At 38.3% G+C, this 13301-nt stretch overlaps 1 protein-coding gene across 1 annotated transcript; it reads left to right on the forward strand.

The window, feature by feature from the left end:
- The first annotated feature begins 6864 nt into the window (after positions 1 to 6864).
- On the forward strand, positions 6865 to 8367 carry LOC135717278 (uncharacterized protein K02A2.6-like). Its single transcript, XM_065239279.1, has one exon. The coding sequence runs from the start codon at positions 6985 to 6987 to the stop codon at positions 8365 to 8367; it is 1383 nt and encodes a 460-aa protein (XP_065095351.1). The 5' UTR covers positions 6865 to 6984.
- The last annotated feature ends 4934 nt before the right edge of the window (positions 8368 to 13301 follow it).

Raw genomic sequence — 13301 nt, forward strand, 5'->3', positions numbered from 1 at the left:
AACACGAACCAATTCATAACTTTTGCATGCGGGTTCATGACTTTGCTAAATATTTCCCGTGAACACGGAGTGTCAGTAGTGTGCTTTGGTCAGAATTTTTATTGTTTTTTCTATGGTCATTCATGTCGGTTTGTCGGTGGAGAACCACCGGTCTAATCAGCGTCTTGTAGATAGTCAACGTCGTGCGGCGGCGAATTCCAAACTAAAAGTCCGTACGTTGGAACTTAACTCACCGACAAACTTAACTTTCCTCTTAGTTCACCGAAATACACACCGCAATTTATAAAGGGAACGCTGAAGATGAAACTGTGATTTCGGCGATAATTAAAAAAAACCAACTTGTTACTTGTAGGTGTCAGAATAGCGGAATCGACTACACCTTTTTCACATGTGTGTGTGTGTTTCCGTTAAATGGAAACACGCTAATTGCAAACACGGCAAACACCCTATTCTAGTGTACGCTAAACTCGAGTAGCTTATCCAGTATTTTACGAGCGCTTATGGCCGTCACAATCTGGCTAAGTTTTTGGTAGGGAACATATGATTTGACGTTTGGGTTGTGTCGTTTGACTAGAGTCGGTGTATAATGAGTCACGCCAAGAGAAAAACAGTTGACTCGCATCACGGTTTTCCGAAAGATTCCCTTTCTTTTCACTTGGCAACAGAGGACTTCTGCATCCACTTCAAATGACTTCTAGCGAGGAAAAATAGTAACGACTGTAGTACATCATTAAATTAGTGATTTTGTCAATTTATCTTAACGAAAAACAGTAGAAATTGTCATTACTGGCCATTACAAAACGTATCGCATGATAAATGTTATGCTCACTGCGTGTTTATGATCATTTCTTCGATTATATTTTATATTTAATTGCAATACCTGTCGTGGACCTTTCATAGCATCGTAATGCTTGTTTACTTTGCACGATAGGTAGCCGGTTTGACAGTTCAATAGGTAGACTTGGCTTCACTGTTGGCGTGACTCATTATACACCGACTCTACGTTTGACGTGTAAACGTTCAAATTTGATCGGTTGGAGGCTAACATCAACAATCAATACGAAACTAACGATTTTAAATTGGCTCACCACTTTAGTAGCCTATTGGTCCCAAGCAAACGATTAACGTACCCTATTCTAGTTGAAATTCTATTACTACACTATGTTTGTTTTGATTCGCTATGAAAGTTTGACAGATAACATCAGGGGTGTGTGGATTCATGCAGAACATGCAGGGGTGAGTGAAATAGCTTGGGACTGCTTGGGACCGTTGTTCTGGTACTGAGTGAGCCAAAAATAATAATGATTTTCTTCGGGACCTTCTAGTCTTAGAGTTACCTCTATGCTAACATTGTCTTCCCTAGAACCTTCTCCTCCTCTCATGTATTTGGTCTTCGATGCGTTAATGGCAACCCTAATAAAAATACCATACCTGAACGATAGCCCAAATGATTGAACTATTCCACAAATGGTTTGGATGATACCCTGAACACGTCGTTAAGCAAAATAACCATACCATTTTTTTAGGGAACTCCAATCTGCCTAGCTTTAGCCACAGAGAACAGACGTCCAACTTCGGTCAGAAACTTGTGTAAAATAAGTGGGAACATCGCCGTTACGTGGCGCTAGCAGCTCCTGATTTCCCCTATAAATTTTCCACTTTCGACCAATTTGGCGCTAGTATCGATAAATTTTCTGTTGATAATTGCCACTTGGCGCTACCAGCACTTAGTGTCTAGTGTAATTTGCGTAACGCCAGCGCCTTCAGGTTGTCAAAGAGAGTTTTTAAGTGGGGAAGTCGCCGTTAGTAGCGCTTAAGTTGAAAAGGAATCTTTACACAAGTTTTTACAGAAATATTGTTCGAGCCTCAACATCTGTTCTCTGTGCTTCAGCCTTCAGTCTGATGAACGTTTCCGCCATCGTCTCAAAGTTCCGTGCCATGATGTTGATGTCATCGGCGAAGCCAAGAAGCTGGATGGACTTCCTAAAAGTGCCACTTGTGTCTATCCCAGCTTTTCCCTGAATAAGGACTTGAGCAATTTAGTCGGAGTTTGAATAAGTAAGAATAGTCACATCTCTTTATTCAACACAGCTGACGCGTTGACAGAACGAGGGAAAAGCAACTAGTGAAAAAATTGCATGCACGAGAGATGCTCCGGTTGCAAAACATTGCTTGGGAATGTGGATGATAGATGGTGCTAGTGCGCATGCAAAATACGCTTGACGATATTTTTGAAAAAATTTCTTCTAACAGTTATGTCTGTTTGTCTGTGCTGAAATGTTTCAAACTTCCGACAGACTTAATCAATCAAGCCCAAAACTATACAGTGAAACTTTAAACATTTGGATTAATCATGGGGGGGAATTCAAATATAACGTCCACTCTTGATTGAGAGCTGGTCCTGTGGCAGTACGTGGAAAATCCAAGTTCATCCTCGGTGGACAAAGCCGAGTATTGTCACTATCATCAAGGCATAGAAAGTAACAAGGACTAAGATGCGTTCCTTTGATTACTGAAAAATCCGGTTCCCCTAGTTTGAAGCAGTCAGGACGAGGATTCGGTGGTAGATCTTACACGAAAAGGTGATCTACCCACGGTACCACGAAAATGTGATCTACCCACGCTACGGCCCTATTGAAATTGTTATGGTTATTTTGCTTAACGACGTGTTCTGGGTATAATCCAAACCATTTGTGGAAAAGTTCTTGACATTTGGATATCGCACAATTTTGACTTATGAATGTCGAACTTTCAGTTAAAAGACATTTCAGTTGAAAGTCTTTCACTTAGCGAACGTTTAGTGTAGTTCAATATAGATTACAACAAACCCAAGATTTATTACTTTCACCGAAATTAGCCGTTCATGCTTGCTAGTAGGTGTGCACCTAATTAGTTAAAAAAAAAAGTTTGCTGCGATCAACACACTAACGAAAAGCACCACGCACGCAAGATCCAGCCGTTTAAGCTGCTGTAAAGACAGCCAATTCAAATATCAATCGAAAACATCTGTGCGTGAAAGTGTATGCTAATAACGTGTATATAACAGTCCTATTATAGGGGCGATCGCACGAAACAAGTGTACAACAATATGGGCAAGCAAAAATAGTAAAATGAAGACGAAAGAATAACGCAAGGGGAAAAGCGGACCTCGACGAACGGAATGTTGTTGATGATGACGATGATGATGATGATTACTATTTATACGTGTTGATGGCAAGTCAATCCCAATCTTCTGTGTGTTTCATACCATTAAATTCCACATTGCACTCTGCTCCTATACGGTGTAAAGGTAAACCAAAGCTTGAGAAAAGCGCCAGCGCGAGAAGAAGAAAAAATGCATGTAAACTCGATTGTTTATGTTTGACATAAATATGATGGAAAATACGTTATTGCCACAACAAACCTGAGATGCCTTCGCTGTGAGCGCATGTTCGATTTTCGAACTGTGAACACAAACAGCAGTAGTTAATTAAATCCGCTTTAAACTATAGCTAAATCGAGCCTGGAAGAAGCTCCTTCGTTGGAAGAAACACACACCTCACTCGGTAAATGTGATTAAAAACAGAAAACGTGATATTTTTGATTGAATTAAACAAATATGCAAAATTAGAAATCCAATGAACAACGCCAGACTTGATCGCATACAGACAAACATAGCTTACATGACCGAATGCATTTAATTGAAAACAAGTGTAAACCAATTAGCTTACATCCACAGAGAAAAGACTGTTAGTTGACTTGCAGCTAATAATGACGGCAATGCCTTGCATTAGACTTTTTTGTATATAAGAACGTTTCCAATAAAAATTCTTTACATGGCCTTTAGCATACGTCTAATATCGTTTCGCAGCTTTTCAGTCATCCTGTAATAATTGAACGAGCAATAAACAATGAACAAATTTTCAAAACAGACAAAAAAAAAATCAAAAAGTACCTTGAACGTTAGATTGATAGGTGTAGTTTTTAGCCTAGTTTATTCAATCTTTTTGAAGTTTTTCCCCCTTAGAAGTATCATATAGCTATATAAAAATGTATTTCTTAAATTTATAGGATCGATTACACGAGGAGGAGGATTAATTTAAGTAAGAACTGATTTTTTTTTTTGTAAAAAGAGACAAGAGTGCTGACATGAAAAATAGGCCGCGATGTTGGATGGAGTCCGGCTGAAATTTTTAAACTTGTAAATACATCTACATAGAAACCGTGCAAACGACTAAATTTATCATTAAAAACATTTTTGAAGTTGGTTTTTTTGCTACTTGTATAAAGTTTTCCGTTTAGTGGCAGTTGTTGATGAAAACATTTACTCTATTTGAAATTGCCTTTGTATAAAAATACAAATATAACACTGGTTAATTAGTTTTAAGATATTTTTGTGGTAAACAAACATATTTGATTTTCTACGGTAGCTTTTATTGAATAAACATATACATAATGAATTAAATCAGATCGATGGCGCATGTTTTGTTATGTATCCGAAATCCCATATACATTACGACGTTTTTTTCTGTAGTCATTCGCAGGGTGCCTTCCATTCATTTTTGCTAAAAATTATGGAATAATAAGATATTATGATGATATTGTGTATGTGTAAGTATTAAGAAAAAATTGTAAAGTTTGTGTTTGACACATAAAACATGCAAATTTAGCTTCGACAGAGTCACAATAAACGATTTTCTGATCGCCTCTTCGCGAAGAATGGGTGAGATGAAGGACAAAATAGCTTATTGCGACAATTTGGCAGCTATTATGTGTCAAACACAAACTTCCGATTCTTTTCTTGTTGCTTACACAAATAAAATATTATCATAATATCTTATTATTCCATAATTTAACAAAACATTTTTTAGCCAAATTAATGGAAGGCCATTCGCTCAAATATCCTGATCACCCTCAGTGGCTAACGTTGATGATTTTCATCCTACTGACGAGTTTATGTTCATACGGATAAAAAGTATATTCGTCTGAACTCTACTCCATGGCCACACTACGCCAGCCTCGTAGGTAGTCTGCGAGGGGTTCGCAGGTCGCCTTCTTCTTGGTCGATCCACCTTGCCCGCTGCACGCCTCTTCTTCTTGTTCCTGTTGGGTCGCTTTCGCATTTTCACTGGGTCGTCGTGCGACATTCTTACGACGTGCCCAGCCCACCGTAGTCACCCAATTTTTGCAAAGTGAACTATCGATGGTTCTCCCAGCAGCTGGTGCAATTCGTGGTTCATTCGCCTCATCCACATTCCGTCATCCATCTGCACTCCATCGTAGATGGTACGTAACACCCTCGGCAACACCTTATGTTCGAAAACACGAAAGGCGCGTTGGTCCTCTACGAGCATAGTCCAGCATAGACCACCGGTCTAATAAGCGTCTTGTAGATAGTCGACTTCGTGCGGCGGCGAATTTTATTCGACCGGAGCCCCCTCTGTAGTAACCCAGTTTCGATTAAATAACATTAAGAGTGTATTCGATGATTAAAGAGATACTGTACTAAAAGATTCTCTTTTCAGAGACAGAATAAATCCAGTTCATTCGAACTTGAGCCGCAGCTGTAAGCGGAGGCAAATAATCTTCTTCCAGTGTTATTGCAAGTGAGAAATATAAAGTAATACTTTTAAATACCCTTTTGCATCTAACGTTATTTGAAACCGTAAAAGTGAATATATAAAAGCGGCGACGAGAAAGTGAAACGAATCCACCGAAAACAGGCTCAGACGGAAAGTTTCCAGAGTGAGCTAGGGTAAGTTACGTCGTAGCAGACAGTGCACTTGTAAGCAAATTTTGCTAGAGTAGCTGTTGAGCATATTCAAAGCCGTGAAGGTGTTAGCATCGAACGAGTTCAGGAAAATAAGGATTTTCTTGTAGTGAAATATTTGTGCGCATATTGGTTTTGTGAAATAAATTCCAAATTCACCGTTCATTGTCCTCTTCACAATTACTAATCTCCATTTTGAATTTTCTTTCACAGTCCCCGTCACAGAGTCGTTTTCTTTTGTCTCCTAGTGTACAAGAGAAGGCGAGAGACGTTTCTCGACGTGAGTATAACAAATTTTCCGAGAGAAAAATCAACGAGAGAAGAGAGCTACGGAATCTCGTGAGTTACCGAATCGTAAGAGTGAGTAACCAAGTAGCGAGAGTGTCAGACAATCGGTCCGGTTGTTGAGACAAGTCGAGAGAACACTTGTGGATCAATAGCAGTAAACAAGAAATCAGTAGCAGCAAACACTTAATTGCAAAGTGGAAACGTGAAGTTTATACGGAGAGCAAGAAAGAAGTGCATGGTTTTTTACGTCGATTAGTGGAAAGGAGGAACAAATAATTTCACCGAACGGAGTGTCATCTCCAGCGCGAGTGAACGGACGGCGGATTGTTCAAAACAAGCAGTGAGAGTGTGTAGATCATCGGAGAACGTCTGGCGTGAACGACACAGTTGAACCTTGAGCAGAGCGCTTCTCGTAGGTTGAGGGTGAGATTCAGTGAATAGTGAACAACAGAAAACGTGAGTAATAGCCTTTTTCACATTCCATTCGCAGATAGATTGTAAACAAAATGTCAGTTCCTGGTATGATCGGAACAATTGATCATTTTCATGTTGGTAAATCATTTTGCAATTATATAGAGCGATTTGAGATAATGTGTAAATTAAACAAAGTTAAAGCGGAAGAGAAAAAGCAGTGGTTTATTTCCCTTAGTGGTGATGATGTCTTTGACGAGATCAAATTGCTATTTCCAAAAAAAGATGTAAATGAGTTGGATTTTGATGAAATAATTCAAAAAATGAAGTGTCGTTTTGATAAGACTGAACCTGCACTTATGCACAGATACAAATTTTACACTAAGTTTCAAGGACCAACCGAAAGCGCTGAAAATTTTGTTCTCGCAATAAAACTATTAGCAGAAAGTTGCAACTTCAAGGAGTTCAAGGATGAAGCTGTTAGAGATAGACTCATTATTGGTCTTCGTGATAAAAAACTTCAGCGTAAAATATTGATGGAAGACGAAATAACGGTTGAAGCAGTAGAAAAGTTAATCATTAGCGATGAAGTTGCAAGCCAGAGAACCAGAGAAATTGTTGATCCGAACGACACAGGAGCTATTTTGTCGGTTAGGCACCGTTTAGGTCAAAGAAATAATCACCGCGTTTATAGACGTTCAGAGCAGCGAAGCAGTAGATTCCGTTCAAGAAGTAGAAGTCAGGATCGTGATGGAAGTCGATCTGGAAGTGGGGACAGGAACAATGCGTTCAAGCGAGGTAAACATGACTGGAATGGACACAGCAATGCAGTTTGTAATTATTGCAAACGCATAGGACATATTAGGAAAAATTGTTGGTTTTTAAACAAAAATTCGGTGAAATTCGTAAAACAGGTAGACTCTACTGACGAAGTACCATTTGACAAATTCAACAGAATAAGCATAAACAACTCTAGTGACGAATCAGATATTAATTGCATGAAAATTGGAAGTAACAGCAACGTGAGCGAACCATGTTTAGTAGAGGTCATAATTCAAGGTCGTAGGTTGATGATGGAAATTGACACAGGGTCAGCAGTTGCTGTGATCAGTAAGACGTTGTATAGAAAACTTTTTGATTCTGTTGTTTTGACAAAATGTAACAAGAAATTGGTGGTAGTTAACGGTTCTAAGCTTGCCGTTGCTGGACAGCTTCTGGTAAAGGTCAGTCTTAACGGACGTAGTAGTTTGGAAAAACTTGTAATTTTGAATACCGAATCTGATTTTACCCCTCTTTTGGGAAGAGACTGGATGGAGAGCTTCTATCCAGAATGGAAGTTACACTTCCTGAACCCTGGAGTTATTAACCATTTGGGCTTTGACACATTTCGTGAAAATGCAATAGTTAACATAAAACAAAAATATTTTAAAGTATTTAGTAAGGATTTTTGCGAACCTATTTCAGGGTTCAAGGCTGATCTTACTTTCAAGTCAGAGCAACCAATTTTTAAACGTGCATACCAGGTACCATACAAGCTAAAGGAGAAGTTTTTGAATCATCTGGACATGCTTGAGCAACAAGGAGTTATAACAGCTATCAAGGCTAGTGAATGGGCTTCGCCTGTTATCGCAATTTTGAAAAAAGACGGAGATATACGCATGGTAATTGACTGCAAAGTCTCTTTGAATAAAGTTTTAATTCCTGACACTTATCCTCTTCCACTCGCTCAGGATATTTTTGCATCGTTAGCAGGATGCAAAGTATTCTGTTCTTTGGATCTAACAGGAGCATATACGCAGCTCGAGCTATCGGATCGTTCAAAGAAATATGTTGTAATTAACACTGTTAAAGGTCTATACACATTTAATCGTTTACCGCAAGTGCGGCTATGTTCCAGCAAGTCATGGACCAAGTTCTGAAAGGACTTGAAGGTGTCTGCTCTTATCTCGATGACGTCCTGGTTGCAGGTAAAACAATAAAAGAATGTTATGACAAATTAGTACAAGTACTTGAAAGGCTTGCTAATGCAAATGTTCGTGTTAATTTCAAAAAGTGTAAATTTTTCGTTGAATCTCTACAGTATTTAGGACATATGATCACAAAAGATGGTTTATTGCCTTCTCGAGAAAAACTTTTAACAATTGAAAAAGCTAAAACACCACAGAATGAAAATGAGTTGAAAGCTTATCTTGGTCTTATTAATTATTACAATAAATTCATTCCAAATATGTCATCTAAACTAAGGTGTCTATACAATCTTTTGAAGAAAAACGAAAAATTTCTTTGGACAGAAGCATGTGATGAAGCATTCCAACAGAGTAAACAGAGTTTGTTATCAGCTAACATACTTGATTTTTATGATCCAACCAAACCTTTAGTTGTGGTAACTGATGCGTCGTCCTATGGTTTAGGAGGCGTATTGGCTCAAACAGTGGATGGTATAGAAAAACCAATATGTTTCACCTCTTTTTCGTTGAACACAGCACAGAAAAAGTATCCGATATTGCACTTAGAAGCGTTGGCACTTGTTTGTGTAATTAAAAAGTTTCATAAATTTCTTTTCGGTCAAAAATTCACAGTGGTTACTGACCACAAGCCTCTGCTAGGAATTTTTGGGAAAGAGGGCAAACATTCTGTTTTTGTAACACGATTACAAAGATACATAATGGAGCTCTCTATTTATAATTTTGAAATTGAGTATCGACCTGGTTCAAGAATGGGAAATGCCGATTTTTGCAGTCGTTTTCCCCTCGATCAGAAAATTCCTAGTGGAATAGATCAAGAAAATATAAATAGTTTGAACTTTTCAAATGATTTTCCACTAGATTTTTCGTTGATATTGGAAGAAACTAAAAAAGACAAGTGTTTGATAGAACTAGTGAGGTTTGTATCAAATCATTGGCCGAAAAATGTACCGAAGCAATTTAAGAATTTTTTCGCGCTGAAAGAAAAATTGCAGATAGTTGATGGCATTCTTTTAATGGAGAACAGGGTGGTTGTACCTGAAAAAATGAAACTCGCTGTGCTCAAGCTACTGCACGCTAATCACAGTGGAATGATTAAAATGAAGCAATTGGCTAGAAGGAAATATACTGGCCAGGTCTTAATGCTGAAATAGAAGAGTTTGTTAAAGGATGTGATACTTGCGCTAAAATGGAAGTAGTGCCAAAGGTGAAATCTACTGAGACATGGATACCAACAAACCGTCCGTTTAGTAGATTACACGCTGATTATTTTGCTTTTATTTTGATAAGAAAACCTTTCTGCTAATAGTGGACAGTCATTCTAAATGGCTTGAGGTAGAATGGATGCGGTATGGGACAAATGCTAAAGCGGTAATTCAAAAATTCATTCCTGTTTTTGCTCGTTTTGGTCTACCAGATGTGGTAGTAACAGATGGAGGTCCTCCATTTCAATCTATAGAGTTTATTAAATTCTTAGAGCGCCAAGGAATCAAAGTTCTTAAAAGTCCACCATACAACCCAGCAAGCAATGGTCAAGCGGAAAGGATGGTGAGAGTCATCAAGGATGTTTTAAAAAAATTCCTGTTTGATGAGAAGACAAGGTCTTTAAATATAGAAGACCGATTGAATCTTTTTTTAATCAACTATAGAAATAGTTGTCTTGGTACGGAAGGGAAGTTCCCTTCAGAAAGAGTGTTTTTGTACAAGCCAAAGATGCTGCTGGATTTGATTAATCCACGGAATAATTACAAAAATAATTTGTATAAGGATACAAATGATTTATTACCGTTAAACACTGATAATGAAACATCGGGTAAAACAATAGCTCTTCCGGATGATTTTGATAAGCTAGTGGCAGGGGATAAGCTGTTTTATAAAAAATTTGATAAAAAAGATTTGCCTAGATGGTTGGAAGCTAAATTTATTAAAAAGTTTTCTAAAAATATCTTTCAGATATCATTGAGTGGTCACAAGCTAACTGCTCATAGGAACCAGCTGAAGATGGCGCACACGCCTCGCCGACAATCGAAAGTATTCGTATCCATGGGCATGCCGGCATCCAAGAAGAGACACAGAAGTGTTTCTGACGAGGAAGACTTCTTAGGTTTCCCGGATGTTCCTATGGTGCCAGAAGATGTTCATCTAGCGAAGAAGCGTCATGTGCAGATACGAAGTCCTATCCTGACGAGATCCAGGGGTGATTCAGCCAACAAAAGCTATTAAATGATACAGAAAAGTAAACAATCGCAAAACAGTCGTAATACGTAAACGATGTCGAAGAGTAGCAATAATTTGAAGTTATTGAAATATTTGAATGTATAAATTGAAGTCTGAAATATGTTATAAAATCAATTATGTATTAATTTTCTAAAAAGGGGAGAATTGTAGTAACCCAGTTTCGATTAAATAACATTAAGAGTGTATTCGATGATTAAAGAGATACTGTACTAAAAGATTCTCTTTTCAGAGACAGAATAAATCCAGTTCATTCGAACTTGAGCCGCAGCTGTAAGCGGAGGCAAATAATCTTCTTCCAGTGTTATTGCAAGTGAGAAATATAAAGTAATACTTTTAAATACCCTTTTGCATCTAACGTTATTTGAAACCGTAAAAGTGAATATATAAAACCCTCCAGAGTCCAAAGTAGGCACGATTCCGTGCCATAATGCGTCTTTGAATTTCTCTGCTGGTATAATTTTCGGCGGTCACCAGTGGACCCAAATACACGAGCTCATCGACCACCTCCATTTCGTCGTGCTACCCGTGCCTATCACACTTTCTACCGCGATGCTAAATAGCAGACACGAACGTCCATCATCTTGCCGTAACCTCCTTCGAGATTCAAAGGGACTCGAGAGTGTCCCCGATACTCGAACAACGCACATCACTCGATCCAACTTCAGGAAAGATTAGAGAACATTTTTAGGAACTTCAAAGCAAATCCGAGGAATGAAAGCATCTATCAAGGATTTCGGGGAAGATTCATGAACAGACTGCGGCATGCTAAGGTAAGATCTGAGAACTTCTATATAACTTCGGTCACTTCATGGAAGCTTCGATAACTTCAAAGCGATTCAATCAGCTTCAAGGAAATGGCGGGAACTTTTGAGTAGTTCTAATAAATTCAGGGAAGTCATGAACACTTCACTGAAGTTCACAGAACTTGAGAAAAACAAATGAATACTTTATAGAAATTCCAAGATGTCAGACAACCGAGGTCCAGATATCATCTGACTGGCGGAGACGAACCAGCCAAAGGCTAAAAGTCTCCTTAATAAAGAAATAAAAAAAAAAAAAAATATCATCTGACATACTGCAAGATCTTAAGGGCACTCCCAATAATTTCAGACAGTATTTAGGGGAAGTTTGAAGATGTGCAAGGTCCAGTTTCGTCTAATTATGGACTGCTCCATGAATTCCATGAAAATTTCGAAAAACTTTGAGAGTTCTGGGAATTTCAGGAAAGTGAAGACAACTCATGAAAAATTAAAAAACTTCAAACATATTTTGGGAATTTTACAGAAATTCAGAAATGTTCAGGAAACTTCTTCAGGAGAAGAACTTCATAAGAATTGCGCAGACTTCCAGATGGCTTCGAAAACATCAGAGATGGTCAATGAATCTCAGTTTAGTTCAGCTCAGAGAATTTCCGAAAACTGCAGTTCTGAGATCCTCAGGAAAGTTCACAGAAGTTTTGAGTTTTTTGGGCAATTTAATTATTTTTACGGATATTCCGATTACTTGAAGGATGACAAGGGACCTTCAGAGCAGTTCCATTAATTTTTTGCAGGTACTTCCAAGAATTTTCGATGAACTTTAAAAATTTCCAAGAATTTCAGGAATATTCCAAAAATTTCTAGTTTTGTATGCGCTTCCCTTAGACCTTGTACAGACATATAAAATACACCGTTGTACCAACAATCAATACGAAACTAACGATTTTAAATTGGCTCACCACTTTAGTAGCCTATTGGTCCCAAGCAAACGATTAACGTACCCTATTCTAGTTGAAATTCTATTACTACACTATGTTTGTTTAGGGTACGTTAATCGTTTGCTTGGGACCAATAGGCTACTAAAGTGGTGAGCCAATTTGAAATCGTTAGTTTCGTATTGATTGTTGGTTATACCAACAATCAATACGAAACTAACGATTTTAAATTGGCTCACCACTTTAGTAGCCTATTGGTCCCAAGCAAACGATTAACGTACCCTATTCTAGTTGAAATTCTATTACTACACTATGTTTGTTTTGATTCGCTATGAAAGTTTGACAGATAACATCAGAGGTGTGTGGATTCATGCAGAACATGCAGGGGTGAGTGAAATAGCTTGGGACTGCTTGGGACCGTTGTTCTGGTACTGAGTGAGCCAAAAATAATAATGATTTTCTTCGGGACCCAGTGGTCTTAGAGTTACCTCTATGGTAGTAGTGTTGCCATGTGGTACAATCAACAATCAATACGAAACTAACGGGTTTAAATTGGCTCACTACTTGACTAGCCTATTGGTCCCAAGCAAACGATTAACGTATCCAATTCTAGTCGAAATTCTAGTACTACACAATGTTTGTTTTGATTCGCTATGAAAGTTTGACAGATAAAATGAGGGGTTAGTGGATTTTCCTATGTTTCGAGGGGTGAATCAATTAGCTTGGGACCGAAGAGAGTACCAGAGCTGAGCCAAAAAGTTGAGTACGTTTCTTCGGGACCTTCTAGTCTTAGAGTTACCTCTATGGTACAATCCAGTAGTAGTGGTGTTGCCATGTGGTACACTGAAAAATTGTAATAGCAGGTTAGTCACCAAAGTTTTCGAGCCGCTCCGTCTGTCACTTCGTTTGTGCTAGAAGGTCCCGAAATAACGTGCTCAACTTTTTGGCTCAGCTCTGG

The sequence above is a fragment of the Ochlerotatus camptorhynchus genome, unplaced genomic scaffold, assembly GCF_037179485.1.
Source record: "Ochlerotatus camptorhynchus isolate MF236.1 unplaced genomic scaffold, CSIRO-AGI_Acam_v1.1 ptg000054l, whole genome shotgun sequence".
NCBI classification, from domain to species: Eukaryota; Metazoa; Arthropoda; class Insecta; order Diptera; family Culicidae; genus Ochlerotatus; species Ochlerotatus camptorhynchus.

Bases quoted from the DNA above. Each gene is read 5' to 3' on its own strand.
- LOC135717278 (XM_065239279.1), top strand. From the start codon at position 6,985: ATGGAAGACGAAATAACGGTTGAAGCAGTAGAAAAGTTAATCATTAGC.